Source organism: Enhydra lutris, unplaced genomic scaffold (genome assembly GCF_002288905.1).
Source record: "Enhydra lutris kenyoni isolate GAN:26980312 unplaced genomic scaffold, ASM228890v2 scaffoldscaffold21, whole genome shotgun sequence".
NCBI classification, from domain to species: Eukaryota; Metazoa; Chordata; class Mammalia; order Carnivora; family Mustelidae; genus Enhydra; species Enhydra lutris.
The window spans coordinates 58,418,441-58,434,317 of NW_019154105.1; the positions used below are offsets into that span (position 1 = coordinate 58,418,441).

The window sequence follows — 15,877 nt, forward strand, 5'->3', positions numbered from 1 at the left end:
TTCATTGCATGGAGGGACACTTTTTTTACATGTCGGTACCCAAGTTACTTAGAAGGACGCTTCAAACAGAAAACAAAACCTCAAAACATTCATTGATTTGAGTGTTTGAAATCACTATTAAACCATTATAGAGAAAGCACAGCTAGTGTCTAATGGCTCCTGACTGGGTTAAAGTGAAACTATGATAGCCCTCAGATCCATTCTTGTCACTTGACACGTTACCAGCCTTCACAAATTACTCTATTAGTTTTTATACAAAGGTGTGATGATATGCAATTCTAAAAGAAAAGAAAACACAAAGTAATTGGTATTGTCTTATTTGCTCTCATAAAACTGATTCCCTAGAAAACATTAACAATAAAAACTCTTACCTTTTGGTGGAAAATAGGACTTGCTTTCTGCTTTATGAGGCCAATCTACTACCAAAGGCCCAAATCTTCTGAAGCTAGCCGTTATTTCATCTTAAAAAAGTACAATAATACACATTAGGAATTAGTTTTAAGAGTTCATTAAAAAAACCCATATTTTATAAGTTAAAGATTTAATGTTTAAAAGTACCAAGTACTCTAAGATAAACATGAAAACCGAAAACACGTCTAATAATATCCTTACTGACAGAATATATGAAACAGATATTTTAGCCAAAAGAAATTAATAAATTTAAGTAGCACGCTGACCAGAGCAATCAATTCAGTGTGAGTTTTAAAATGTTATCTAACGTTGTGTAGATACTAAAGGACTGATAGTATACCAAATCATAAATGTTACTGGCTTTAAAAACATGCAAACATTATCTCAAGTTAAATAGACGATTACTGCTTGATAAGTAAAATCTCATAGGGAAAGAACAGGTCTGTTAGAACAAGACACGAAGAATTATCATACTCATTAAGGTCTGACACATACCGGGTAGCTTCACTGAAACAAATACAGGTCAAATACAATGATATGCTCTAGGTTATTTCCTTGTATGAAAACCTTATTAAACTAACACTTAGGACAGGTTTCTGGATATTTGAGTAATTTAAAAATTTCTCAAAGTGTAGCAAAATCCTCTTAGTTGTGAATAAGAGTGGCAGACTTCCCACAACTGTACAAACATTGGGCAGTTTCGTATTTTTAATCTTTACCTTGAATTATTTTCTGTTATTATTACAAATGATGATTTTTACATCTGTTCAGCTTTTAGATAACCTGAATTTCCTGTTTATGTTCTGTTTCCATTACCCTTTTGGGCTTTATTACCTCTTTCTTACCTATTTCTAACAGCCTATTTATCCTCAAGGAAATTAAGCTTCTGACTGTCATGCACTGCAGGCATTTTATTTTGTGTATTATGGTAATACGAAAGATTTTAAGTTTTATTAGAAAAACTTTCTGTATGATAATCTTATTTACAAAAAAATACAATAACAATATGCATTTTAACATATAAAGAAAAATTTTTTTAACTGTTTAATTACCTATTTCATATTTCAAAAGGTGACAAAATATTTAGACAGAGATGGATATCCATCCTGACTGAAAATCTCAAGGTAAAACATCCATAACCCCATTCACATTATATTTTAGGGTTTTTTTGTTTGCTTGTTTTGTTTTAAGCTCAAATTATCACCCTACCTTCATCAATATCTGGAGGAAGACCACCAACAAAAACTTTTCGAGAGAAGCGTTCTATTCGTTCTCCATTTTGATGAGCTGAGTAACATGTGGGTGAATTTAAAACACCAACTTGATCATTATGACCATCATCAAGCAGACCATCATCTATTGGAAAGAGGGAAGAACGACCTAAAATATAAGAACAAATATAACTTGAATCTCAGGTATAATGATAAATAAAGCTGGGCATTAAAACAGCAATGACAAATTCAAAGGTTTAAAACATGAAGGTGACACAGGCATAAAAAAAATAAGGGAAATTCAGATAGTTTAAGCTTTTAATTACTGGGATTCAAAAGAGAAGCAGTCTGAAGAATGACTTAGAAATAAATGTAGTCATATGACAACAATTATACTGCAAACAAACACTGGATCATTTCAATGTTTTATGGAAAGCAGTAAGAATCTGATGTATGGGGACAGTATAAACTGGATGTGTAACAGGAGAAACCTTTGAGAAATTGGTGGCAAAAGGGAAATGACACAGACTAAATAGATAAAAGCACATAATAAAAAGCCACTTGCAGACCACAGTTAAGTAAGGACAAAGGTTGCATATAAGGCTTTGAATTAATTGATTACACATGCAGATGGGGTGTCTTCAAATGTGCAAAACAGAAAAAGGCATCCCCCTCTAGGACTTTGGTCCCCATCTGAGCTCACCCTTCAAGGGTGCAACCCTTTGTCCAGGGCACGTCCTATATAATTCTCTGCAGCAATCCTCATGCTACACTCCATGGAGATCAAAAAAATAAAATGACCTAATAAAATATAGTCCCCTGCTCTCAGAGAATGTACATTTAGAAAAGATAAGATCTATACATATAACTATGGCACATATCCCTAAGTAAGCTTTAAAATACTTCAGAGGAAGTTTGTTGGAGGAAGGGAGTAGGCTGGCTAATAAACAGGTAATTTCTTAAATTCCCAAGTGAGACTGAATGGCAATTGTGGTAAAAAGGGAAAGCTAGTGGCATTTACTCAGTGCATTAGAGAGGGTAAGATATTTCCAAATAAAAATATTTATTAGAACATGGTTTTGAGTACATTTTCCAAGTAGAAGGAGAAACATAAGAGAAAAGAGGAAAATATGAATTTAAGAAATAGGGAGTAGTCAAAATTGACTACTACATGTTGGAAATAAGGAGAGTATAAGTAATTAAACAGCTTTGAGGCTAGTCAAAATACTTAGCTTTGAATGCCAGGCTAAAGGGGATGTTTTATTTAGTGTATGGTTAAAACAAAAAACTGGATTCAGGGGCTCAAGCAAGATAATTTTACTGGTGCTTTGGGAAGACTTATAGCAAATGGGGTTAAAGTGATAAGAAATGAGCAGATCAGGAAGGATGGATGGGGAGATAACTAGAGCAGTGAAGAGTAGATAGATATCTGGGAAACAAAAGAGAAAACTGGAAAGGAGGAACTAAAATAATTAGAACATGAATGATAAGAACCATTAACTAAATGTAAGGACAGTAAAGACCAAAAAATAGTATACAAAAGGGTAGATATGGAAGGAAACAATCAACAAAACAAGAAATATAACTCCCATCCCTTTGGAATGGGAGAGGACATTTGCAAATGACACTGACATTCTGATAAAGGGTTAGTATCCAAAATATGTAAAGAACTTATAAAACTGAACACACAAAAACCAATCCAGTTAAAAAATTGGCAGGACACCCAAACAGATATTTTTCCAAAGAAGACACACAGCTGGCTAACAGACAAATGAAAAGTTACTTATCATCACTTGTCAGGGAAATGCAAATCAAAACTACAATAGATTATCACCTCACATAGTCAGAAAGGCTAAAATTAACAACTCAAGAAAGGACAGGTGTCAGCAAGGATGCAGAGAAAGGGGAACCCTCTTACACTGTTGGTGGGAATGCAAAAGGGTGCAGCCACTCTGGAAAACAGTATGGAGGATCCTCAAAAAGTTAAAAAAAAAATTTAAAAATAAAACTACCCTATGAGCCAGTAATTACAGTACTGGGTATTTGCCCAAAGGATACAAAAACACTGATTCAAAGGGATACATGCCTCCTGATGTTTACAGAATTATCCATAATAGCCAAATCATGGAAAAAGCCCGAATGTTCATCAACTGATGAATGGATAAAGATGCTGTATATTTATGTACAATGGAATATTATTCAGCCATCATGAAGAATGAAATCTTGCCATTTGCAATGATGTGGATCAAGCTGGAGAGTATTATGCTAAATGAAGTTAGTCAGACAAAGACAAATACCATGTGACTTCACTCATATGTGGAATTTAAGAAACAAAACAGATGAACCGGGGCAGGGGAGGAAGAAAGGCAAACCAGGAAATAGACTCTTTACTATTCAGAACAAAGTGAAAGTTGATGGAGGAGAGGTGGGCAGGGGGATGGTGAAATAAGTGTTGGGGATTAAGGAGGGCACCTGTAATGATGAGCACCAGGTGTTATATTTAAGTGATGAATCACTAAATTTTACACCTGAAACCAATCTTATACTGTATGTTAAAAAACTGGAATTTATATAAAAGCTTGAAAGAAAAAAAAAAACAAAACGAAGGGTAGGTATGTAAAGCTGCATAGGCTGAGAGGATGTACAGAATTAAATGTAAGGGAGGAGGTTGCAAATTGAGTGAAGGTAATAAGCCACATTTCTGAGAGTCAACTTTATAGAAATGATATTTGAAGGTTCTCTGTAATATCACTTAAGACAACTCCAGAGAGAAGTGATGTGGTAGCTCCTTGATAAACTTTCAAGGAAGTAATGGAACATTCAAGGAGCTCAAGAAAGGAGTGGTAAGAAAAGAATAAGAGAAGCCAAAATATTATTGCCAACACAGTGCCAAAGCAAAATGTAATAAAAGAAAAAAAAAAAGGAGCCATGCAGTAACAGTGTGAGATGTTAAGGTAATCATTTTAAAAACATGTTCAAGGACATGCACGATCTTTGAAAGTAAGCAATTTTAGGAAAGTAGGATGGGATTCATGCTACATGTAGAGTTTTATAAATACACCAAAAGATGACTCTTTAGAAGTTTCTTAGAAAATGTAAAAGAGAAAATAAGGATGCAGAGAAATTGTTCTTCTTTCAAGATGGAATGAAAGATTTTTTTTTTTTTTTTGGATGAGGAGACAATGCATAGAATCTACAGCATGTGCCTATTCAACATGAAAATGTCATCAATACATCATCTTAAAAAAATATGACACATAATGATACAAGTGACAGTGTGAAATGTGATGGCCTGCAGAAGAAAACGGGTTGGGATGTGAAGGAAGGGTGTTATGTGCTTGTGAACTGTAGGTAGCTGGACACTGGCAGTAAGAATTTAAAGTTTTTAGCACCAAAAACAGGGAGGAAGATCCTATTTGTATAGGAATAAGGAATTATTATACAGATTCAAATTCAATTTAAATAAGATGTTCTGAAAGATGTCCATGTTCACTGCTATCAGAAATAAGGACCAATGTAAAACAAAAATCAACAGTAGTGTGATTAACAGAAAGAAAGCCCTTCAAAAGTATTTTATCTAACTATTTAACAAAATAAACCTTATCAAGATCCATTACAAATAATATTGTGTATAAGTGGTTCAACTTCTAAAGTTGGACTTTAATAATTCTGTATATTAAAAGGAATAAGATGAGGCAGAAAACATGCACATTAGCTAGTTTTTAACAGAAAAATTACAAATCCAAATTTTATACTTATTTCAGACATGTCAATACATTTGAAATTATTTCACTTTCAAGTGCCCTAACACACATGTGAATTTAGCAATTCCATGAATATAATAAACAGTCTTTCTAACAGACTTTTATCTTAAGCAAAATTATAGATTATAAATATTTAGGGTCTAAATAGAAATACTAAATGCAGTGACAAAGGAAATCACTACATAAGAGAGGTGACCCAAAAAGGTTTAAACTTTTTTAAAAAAATTTTTTAAATTTATTTTCAGCATAACAGTATTCATTGTTTTTGCACCACACCTAGTGCTCCATGCAATCTGTGCTCTCTCCAATACCCACCACCTGGTTCCCCCAACCTCCCACCCCCTGCCCCTTCAAAACCCTCAGATTGTTTTTCAGAGTCCATAGTCTCTCATGGTTCACTTCCCCTTCCAATTTCCCTCAACTCCTTCTCCTCTCTAACTCCCCTTGTCCTCCATGCTATTTGTTATGCTCCACAAATAAGTGAAACCATATGATAATTGACTCTCTCTGCTTGACTTATTTCACTCAGCATAATCTCTTCCAGTCCCGTCCATGTTGCTACAAAAGTTGGGTATTCATCCTTTCTGATGGAGGCATAATACTCCATAGTGTATATGGACCACATCTTCCTTATCCATTTGACCGTTGAAGGGCATCTTGGTTTAAACTTTTTGTGTTAACTATGATACTATAAGCATATTCATAATATAACTACATTTTAACAATTCTATATTACTAACTATAGTAGTTTTAACTATAACAAATTATAGTTAATAAAATAACTATCAAAAATCTATAATGTATATCTAAAATCTAGTAACCAAAGCTCAGCCGAACAAAGGATGTGTAATGCAAAGTCTAAGAAACATCATACTCTGGACATTCTAACAAGAATTTTCATTACTAGGGGCACCTGGGTGGCTCAGTTGGTTAAGCATCTACCTTTGTCTCAGGTCATGATCCCCGAGTCCTGGGATCCAGCCCAGCATCTGGCTCCCTGCTCAGTGGGGAGCCTGCTTCTTCCTCTCCCTCTGACATTCCCCCTGCTTATGCTCTCTACCTCTCTGTCAAATAAATAAATAAATAAATAAAAATCTTAAAGTTTTTGCAGGGTGCTCGGGTGGCTCACAGTTAAGAATCTGCCTTCAGCTCAGGTCATGATCCTAGGACCCTGGCATTGAGTCCCACATCAGGCTCCTTGCTCGGTCGGGAGCCTGCTTCTCCCTCCTCCCGCTCGCCTGTCACTCACCCTTGCTCTCTTGGATAAATACATAAATAAAATCTTAAAAAATTTTTTTTTCATGACCACTTTCGAGAAGCCATAAAAACTATGGAATTGAGTAGTATTTAAAAGAGAAGTTAACTGAGTATATATCAATAAAAATATCACTTTTTATCTTGCCAATTATCTTTCCCTATAACCTAAATTAATATGACTATAAAAGGAGAACCACTAAATAATGACATCTTTCATGTGTAGTACAGTTTAAACATGCTTTGTAAGAATGATACACCAAATATTTAGTGCCTAAAAATGACTGGCAATAAAGGTAAAGTTATATACATGGGGAGAAATAAAATTTGATTATAAGATTATATGGACTAAAATACAACAGTTTTCAACCAAAATTAAAGTACCTTTCTCTTTTTTTTTTTTTGCACTGAAACTAAGGATGTATTTTCAGGTTTTTATACTTCAAAAGACTGAAGCAGAATGATAATGAAAACAGTATAGAATTTGTGGGAGGTAGCAAAAGCTATATACTTAGAGGAAAATTTCCTTACTTAGAGAAAAAGCTATAGTTTTAAATGCATATTAGAAAAGAACAAATGCTTAGATAATCCTAGTTTTTGCCACAAAAAGATAGGAAAAGAATAGCAAATTAAATACAAAGAGAGTAGGATGAAGGAAATAAAAAACTATAATCAATGACATACAAAATACAGACTAAGATGAAAGCAAATCAACAAAGCCAAAAATGGCTCTTCAAAAACTTATAAAATTGACATACCTCTGAGCAAAGTTTATCAAAAAAAAAAAAAAAAAAGAAAACTCAATTTACCAATACTAATTATGGAAAAAGGGACATCAACCAACACAGAGCCTATGTACATAAAATGCTACACTTCCTAACTATTTTTGCAAGAATATTACAAGAAAAGAATACTATCAACATCCCTTAGGAACATAGGAGGCAGAAATCCTAAAGAAAATCCTGACATATTGAATCTAGAAATACACACAAATGGAAAACACATCATGATTGAATGGAGTTCAACCCCAGCAATATAAGATTGATTGGGTCAGTAAAGCGTGCCACTCGTCATCTTGGTGTTGGGAACTTGAGCCCAACGTTTGATGTAGAGCTTACTAAATAAACAAATAAATGGAAAAATATATAAATAAAAATATACTGATATAAGATTAAAATTCTGCTTTGCTGGCTTGCACTTGATGTAAAAATATAAGCAAAAAAAGAAAATAAATTACTGTAATTCACATTAAGAAATGGAAACAGAATATCACACAATCATTTCCACAGATGTCGGAAATGCATCTGATAAAGTTCAACAGCTATTCATGATTAAAAATGCTAAGCATACTAGAAATACGCAAGAATTTCCACAATCTGATAAAGAGCATTAAAAACACAGATAGTTTTTAATGATAAACTATCAAAATGCTTTCCCCCTGAGGTTTGGAAGAATGTTCACTATTTCTATTCAAATTATACTGGAGGTAGAACTAGTAGAGTAAGATGAGAAAAACAAAGTGTCAAATACAAGGAAAAAATAAAACTGTCTCTGCTAAGAACATGATTTTATATGAAAAATTCAAAAGACTCAAACTACTAGAAATAAGTGCATTAGCTAGGGGACAAATACAAAGTCAACTTAAAAAATCAACTTATTTCTAGATGATAGTACTAACTGGGAAAAAGTTTAAAATAATGCCATTCCCTATGTCATCAAAACTCATCAAATCGTAGGAATGAATTAAACAAGAGAGATGCAAGATCTTTACACTGAAAACAAAAATTTGCTGAGAAATTCTACAAGACTAAATAGAGAAGAATCAACATGGGAGATGAACATTCTCTCCAAATTAACTATGAATTTAATACAAATCATTCAAAATCCAAGCACATTTTGTCTTCTAAAAATTTTAAGGAAATTCTGAAATGTATGATAAATCAAAGGATTCAGTTTTAAAAAATCATATAAAAGAATAAAGTCAGAATTATACAACCAGATTTCTAGACTTATCAGTTAGCTATGATTATTAAGAATGTAACACTGATGTTAAAATACACAAATACCTAACTGAAACAAAGTAAGAGTCCAGGAAGAGACCCACAAATTTACAATCACTTAATGTTTTCCAAGGTTATAAGCGCAGTTCACTGTGGAAAGGGATATTTTTTCCAATAAATGGAGATGTACAATGGAAATCCAGCTGCAGGGGTGGATAAAAAGGAACCTTGATCCCTACTCTCACATTTAAGACTTAAATGTGAAAGATAAAACAACAAAGTTGCTAGAATTTCTTCATGATGTTTGGGGATAGGCAGATAGGCACTAATGAAAAAAGTAAACAACAGGACTTCCATCAGAATTAAATTCTTAGCTGCTTATCAAAAGAGAGTAAAGTGAAAAGCAAGCAACTCCTAGAAAGTAGGACAAAATACATAAAGAACTCTCTTAAATGATATGGACAAAAGACTTGTACTGAATTAAAAATGGACAGAAGACTTGTACTGAAAGAATATAATGGATGGGGTATAAGCATATGAAAAGGTACTCAACATCACCCTTAGTTATCAGGAAGATGAAATTAGAACAATAATGAAATGTCACTTTTATGCCTATCAGGATGGGTAAAATAAAAAAGCTTAACAATACAAAGTCAGTTTTATACTCAATTTGAATATAAAACTGGCAAACTAGTTGGTAATTTCTTTTTTTTTTTTTTTTAAAGATTTTATTTATTTACTTGACAGATAGAGATCACAATTAGGCAGAGAGGCAGGCAGAGAGAGAGAGGAGAAAGCAGGCTCCCGGAGGAGCAGAGAGCCCGATGTGGGGCTCGATCCCAGGACCCTGGGATCGTGACCTGAGCCGAAGGCAGAGGCTTTAACCCACTGAGCCACCCAGGTGCCCCACTAGTTGGTAATTTCTAATAAAGTTAAACATACATGCACTCCATTAACTAGCAATTCCACTCTTAGCTATACATCTAAGAGAAATGACTGCTTATGTACATACACACACACACAGAGAAAAGAAAAAGGGAATAAAAATGTTTATGGTAGTTTTTATTTATAACAGGTTCCAAATGGAGTCAACTCAAATGTCTGTCCATATTTGGGAAAGGGACAAATTGTGGTATTATCTACACAATGATTCCATTCACTAATAAAAAATAAATAACTACTGATAGTAATTACTCTTCTATACAATCTTAACATCTTACAATTTCCCTTTGAGACTGAAATCTGTTAGTATTTAAAAACAATTTTTCAAATGTTTCCTTCTTTTAAAAGAAGAACTGGATATGGTTGTTCTGAAGTGTTTTTTTTTTTTTCTAGATAAATAATTTTAAAGTGAGATTTCCATTCTGTTAAAACCAGCAACAACGGATGCTGATTAACAAGCCCTACATTCAAAAAAGAATTTTAAACTATAATTACAGTTGCACTGTTTGAAGGGTTAAGGTTTTTTTTCCCTCCTGCTTTTTAAAATCATCACTTGATCTTGATATCAAACACCTCATTTATATTCTCTGGCTATTGTTAAGAAAATCTTGACTCAAAATTCTTGAGAACTTGTTTGGAGGTTCTAGCAGGGGAGCGCAGCTACTCATATACCCTTGACCGAAGAACGGTCCTCTCCTCTATCGGGGAAGGTCGTCCTCTTCGACCGAGCGCACAGCTTCGGGAGGGATGCACATGGAGCGGTGAGGGAGGAAGGGGACACCCGCCTAGCCAGCCAGATCAGCCGAATCAACCCTGGCGATCAATGGGGTGACAGATGTCGCAGCCAGATCGCCCTCACATCCTTGACTCAAAATTCTTGACCATACTACAACGTAACAAGAATGAACTGTTATACAGAAATACTACTTCAGTTATTCTAAGTTAAAATGTATATACATCCATATTTGTTTGCAATATGTACGTGTAAATATACATATATTTATAACACATGCATTATATAAACATGAAAATTAATACAATATAATACAAGGTTAGGTATAACCAAGATGAGAGCAAGATTCTAACTAGGAGTTCTTTAAGAGATTTACAAAGTATGTGATAGTTTTAGATAGAAAAATGTGGAGGAGAAAAAAGAGGGGACACTCTTTATAGGTAGAAAACACCTGCTTAAGCAAAAGTACAGAAACATTCCAAAGGCCATATCAAGGTAAAATATAGAAAACTGGAGACATTCTTAACTATGTGCTCAAAAGCCCTACTTACAAATCCAAGTAAAATATCTCATAGTAAGTTAGTCACCTAAAATGCACAATAAAAATTTTAAAGGTAAAATAGTTACAATAAAGCTTATAAAGGGAGTAATAAGAGATGAATGAGAAATGAAGGAGATAAAAAAAAAAAAGAATAAATGAAGATTGTCCAATCACTGACAATGAAAGAGTCTAAGATGGCTTCCACGTTACCAGGGCTCTTTTATCAGTAACCAAAATCCTTAGAGTAAGAAACACAGCCACTACCATACAGCTTAACGATATGAGCCTCATTTGTTATGGACAATTAAGATTCAAGTTACTCATTTCAAAATATTTTAATAAAGTAGATTAGAGAATTGAAACTTTTCTATATTACCATTAAAAATGTTTACTCCATCCAATAATAAAAGTTACATGATGAGCTTCCTAAACTGAAGATGGGGCAATGAGCAGGCTGCTTGCGTGACAGGACGGTTGGCCCAAACACCTGGTTTCCTGGTGTTGGGCAGGTATGTACTACACACATGCCTGCAGTCGGAGGGGATTTGTAAGCAATTACTAATTTTACTTTGGTGGCTATGTTAATTGCCCAAATCACAGCTATACTGACTTTTCAGATTTTGACCTTATTTTGGAAGCTCAGACTAAAAAAATTTCTCACACATCCAAAGGAGGAGGCTAGAAAGGAAAACATTTATACAAAGTTAGGCAATTTACAATTTGAATCTAAGCATAGGACTTTGATCTCAATATGTTATCCTGTACTTTCATTTACAAACTGTTATTCTAAAAATAAAAAAAACTATATAAATTAAGGACGAATATGAATATTCTTCCCATCTTCTAAGATCCTAGCAGTCACTCTACTGGGGTAGAAAAATCTACCAATGTGATGGCATGATTTTTATTTAGTATGAAAGAATCAAAGAAAACCTATTAAAACAATAGAGCCAGATCCAACACTGAACTCTCTTAAGCACCACCTGTTTAATCAGAATCACTGAGAAGGCACGCTTTTCCCAAAGAACTGAGGAAGAAGCTATAAGGTACTCTTACCACCTAAAAATATTTTGCCCCAATAATAGGCAGACAGGATGGATAAGACATTTAATTTTAATAATCAATTATAGCCTAGTATGTCTCTGTAAATTACTTTCTAGATATATTTGACAAGTTCACTGAAAAATTTTTTTTTTTTTTAAAGATACTGATATGGCTGGGTATAGGTGTAGAGCAGGTAGTTGGCCCCTTCAGGGAGGAGAGGTAAGCAAATTTTTCCTGTAAAGGGACAGACAGTAAATATTTTAGACTTTGTAGGCCACACTGCTGAAACTACTAAACTCTGCCATCATTGTAGCTCCAAAGCAACCAGACAAAAAGTGAATGGGCATCTCTGTGTTCTAATAAAACATTGTTTATAGTTTAGAAGTTAGCCTGTAGGCCAGTTTGATAACCTCTGTCTTACAGTATTACTCTGGCTTTTTTTTTTTTTTCCCATGCTTTGGAGATTTTACCCATTCTCTGACAGTTATCCAAAGTATTTATCAAAGATAAAGAATTTCAGCCTTGATTTCATCATAAAAGGATTTGATAGTGGTGATATTTAGGGGTCATACCCTTATTCTGACTACTTCACAAGACTTAGAGTCAAACAAATTTGAATCAAATCTAAGGAAATCAGAAAATCCTGGGTCAATTTTAAAGCAATACATGGTGTAATGTATTATTTTTTTTTAAAGATTTTATTTATTTATTTGACAGAGAGAGATCACAAGTAGACAGAGAGGCAGGCAGAGAGAGAGAGAGAGAGAGAGAGGGAAGCAGGCTCCCTGCTGAGCAGAGAGCCCGACGCGGGACTCGATCCCAGGACCCTGAGATCATGACCTGAGCCGAAGGCAGCGGCTTAACCCACTGAGCCACCCAGGCGCCCTGGTGTAATGTATTATTAATAATTTCTTGTTTATTACAGTTCATAAATCTGAATGGCTACACAGTATAAATACACCCCAACTCTCTAATTGAACTTCCATAATTTCATTCCCTTTTAAAATCATTTCTCCTATTTCATTCCCCATACAATCTATTAACTCAAGCTTTGGGATTACCTGCTAGAACAGATTGGATTGTGATGTTTAGCCCTGATTATCAACTAAAATAGGCTCTATTTCTATTACTTAAAATATCCTATATATTTTTATTCCTTTGAGAGCATAGTAGCCCTTGAATCCTTTACTACAGGGATAGATTGCAATGTAAAAATATTTGAAGTGTAGAGATAGAATTTAAATTACATTTCATACCTCCCTTCACACTCCCACCTTAATCCAACCCCAGATCAGTGTATTTACTCTTAGAATAGAACGGAAGAACTGTTGGACAAGAAATACAGAAGACAGTTTTCCGTATATTAAAGTCAACTCCCCATATGAGTCTTCCTTCTTCCTAATCCTGGTCCCCAGGCAGCTCTGGAGTAGAACTTTTTATGGCTCCCAGGGTACAGAGATACATAAGACTTGGGGGCAGGTCCCAAATGAAAAACAGAGAAAGAAATATTTGCTCTTTCTTAATTACTTCCAATATAATTCAATTTTGACTATTCCTAAAGTATATTTTATATATTAATATCTAGAGCCAGGTTGATTTAAAGTTGTTCTTGACATTATGAAAATTAAAATATACAAAGTCATTTTGGTAGTAATTTGGCTTGACTGCAATCAACTGGGAAATCTTTTAAATGAAAACAGCTCCTCTATGCCTGGGTTTAAAGGTGAGTCAAAGGTGGCAAGTAAGAACAAACAGTTCTTCCTAAACTGCTCTACAAAGTAAATGCCTTGTGAATAAATGCTGTTCACCCACCACTGCACTGGTAAAGAGCAATGTCTTATTTTTGGTAAGAATTATATTAACTCATTGTGACACAACTCACATGAGCAGTAGATCTGATATGTATCTGACTTTTTTTTTTTTTTAAGAAAAGAAAAATGATTAAGTAAAACTAATTAATGCAGTTCCTTTGATGGACCAAATGTTAAACACGAAGCCTATACAGGGGGGATCTTGGTAGTTAAAAGGTTATCAGTGTGATAATGATATTGTATCTAGCTTAGAAAGGGGAAAAAAATGAGTAGAAAATAGGAAGAGAGTCAGGCTACTTCTAATCCTTTATGAGTTATTCCTTTGGTATGTGTGTGGGATTCTTTCTTTTCTTTTCTCTTTTTCTTTCTTCTTTCCAATGTTTTATTACTGTGTCAAAGTACTTTAAAATTCAAATTAAAACCTCTCAATAGGTATTTCTAAATGGGTATACTTTTCATCTGGCCATCAAAATTGAAATTTTAAAAGCAGATTCTGACTATTCACAGAGGACCAACTAAAAAATTACTAATGCCATATAATCTGAAAGGAAAATTCAGGCATTACCCCTTCTTAAGTCAAGTAAGTGTGATGACTATCAGTTCTATCCTAAAGAAAGCTTCTCCAGAAGCCTTAAACCATGTGAGTCTTCTTTTTTCCAAAGCTGGCAAGGAGATCTGAAGTAGAGGAAATCTTTATATTTCTATCCTCTGCGAGCCATAAAGAATAGTAGTAAGTTCTTATCTGATAGCAGAAAACTTTGCTTTTTCTTAGTATCATAATCATAGTCTGTAATTACTGAATTGAGATAAAAGAAGATAAACAACATGACTTCTGATACCGTGCTCTTAAGAACTTCCTAGATCATAATATTTATGCTAGAGTATGCCAAATTAGATTAAACATAAATTACTAAGGTTAAAAGATGATAAGTGTATAGAAGGAAAAGATCCTTAATTAAATTGCTCTAGAGTTTCAAAAATACCTAAAAATCACAGCTTGATAAGTAGGTTTTTTTCCAAAAGAATTGAAGCTCCGTATTAAAATAGCACAGTGAAATAAGACAGTCGTAGATATGAAAATAGGTATTAAAATTCTAAACTTTCCTCCTCTTCTCAGTTGCTAACAACCTTTAGAAGGTAACTTAGATTTAGTTTTCTGAGTTTTGAGTTTCTATATCCTGTAATATTTTAGTTAGAAAACTAAAGAACCAAGAGATTCAGTCAAGCATTTGAAGAAACCAGATTCCAAAAATGAAGTTAAATTCAGACAATGTGAAATACAAAACTGGACATAGTACTTAAAATATATAATACGGGCGCCTAGGTGGCTCAGTCCTTAAGCATATGCCTTTGGCTCTGGTCATGATCCCAGAGTCTTGGGATCCAGCCCGCAGAACAGTTCCATGCTCAGCAGGGAGCCTGCTTCTTCCTCTCCCACTCCCCCTGCTTCTGTTTCCTTTCTCACTGTCTCTGTGTCATATAAATAAGTAAAATATTTATATTAAAAGAAAGAACATATAATATTTATTTCTGTCATCAGTGGTAGCAGAAAGTTTTAGCTTGCTTTCCAAAGTGCACATACTCATGACTACGTGAAAAGAAACTGAAGCCCTGGCACATATTTCTTTTTTTTTTTTTTTTTTAAAGATTTTATTTATTTATTTGACAGAGAGAAATCACAAGTAGGCAGAGAGGCAGGCAGAGAGAGAGGAGGAAGCAGGCTCCCTGCTGAGCAGAAAGCCCGATGTGGGGCTCGAACCCAGGACCTGGGATCATGACCTGAGCCGAAGGCAGCGGCTTAACCCACTGAGCCACCCAGGCGCCCCGCCCTGGCACATATTTATAAAATTTATCAAAAGGCACTATTACTACTGTCTATCCTCCATGGCTTAAGGGAGATTTTAGGGGTCAAGGAAAATCCTTTTTTATTCACTTTGGTACTTACAACAGCTATTTAAATTATCATGATTATTACAAAGTTAGAGGATAATCTAGTGGTATAAAATTACTTTTGCTTCTTCTCATCCCATCTACTTTGCTCCCTCCCAATCTGCACATGAGAAAGAAAAGCCAAGTTTAAAACACAGAACATGTCAGCTGCTGTCCGAAGAGGTTTAGTAGTCTATTCTCTCACAGTCATCGTTTTGTCGTCAAGATAGCAAGAAC

The 15,877-nt window shown here is 34.4% G+C and overlaps 1 protein-coding gene across 1 annotated transcript in view; it reads right to left on the reverse strand.

The window, feature by feature from the left end:
- LOC111149045 (cytoplasmic polyadenylation element binding protein 2) overlaps window positions 1-15,877 on the reverse strand; it is a 70,692-nt gene that overhangs the window by 15,514 nt on the left and 39,301 nt on the right. The window contains 2 exon segments of the mRNA XM_022505938.1: window positions 372-461; window positions 1,621-1,791. Of these exon segments, the coding sequence (XP_022361646.1) occupies window positions 372-461; window positions 1,621-1,791 (261 nt within the window).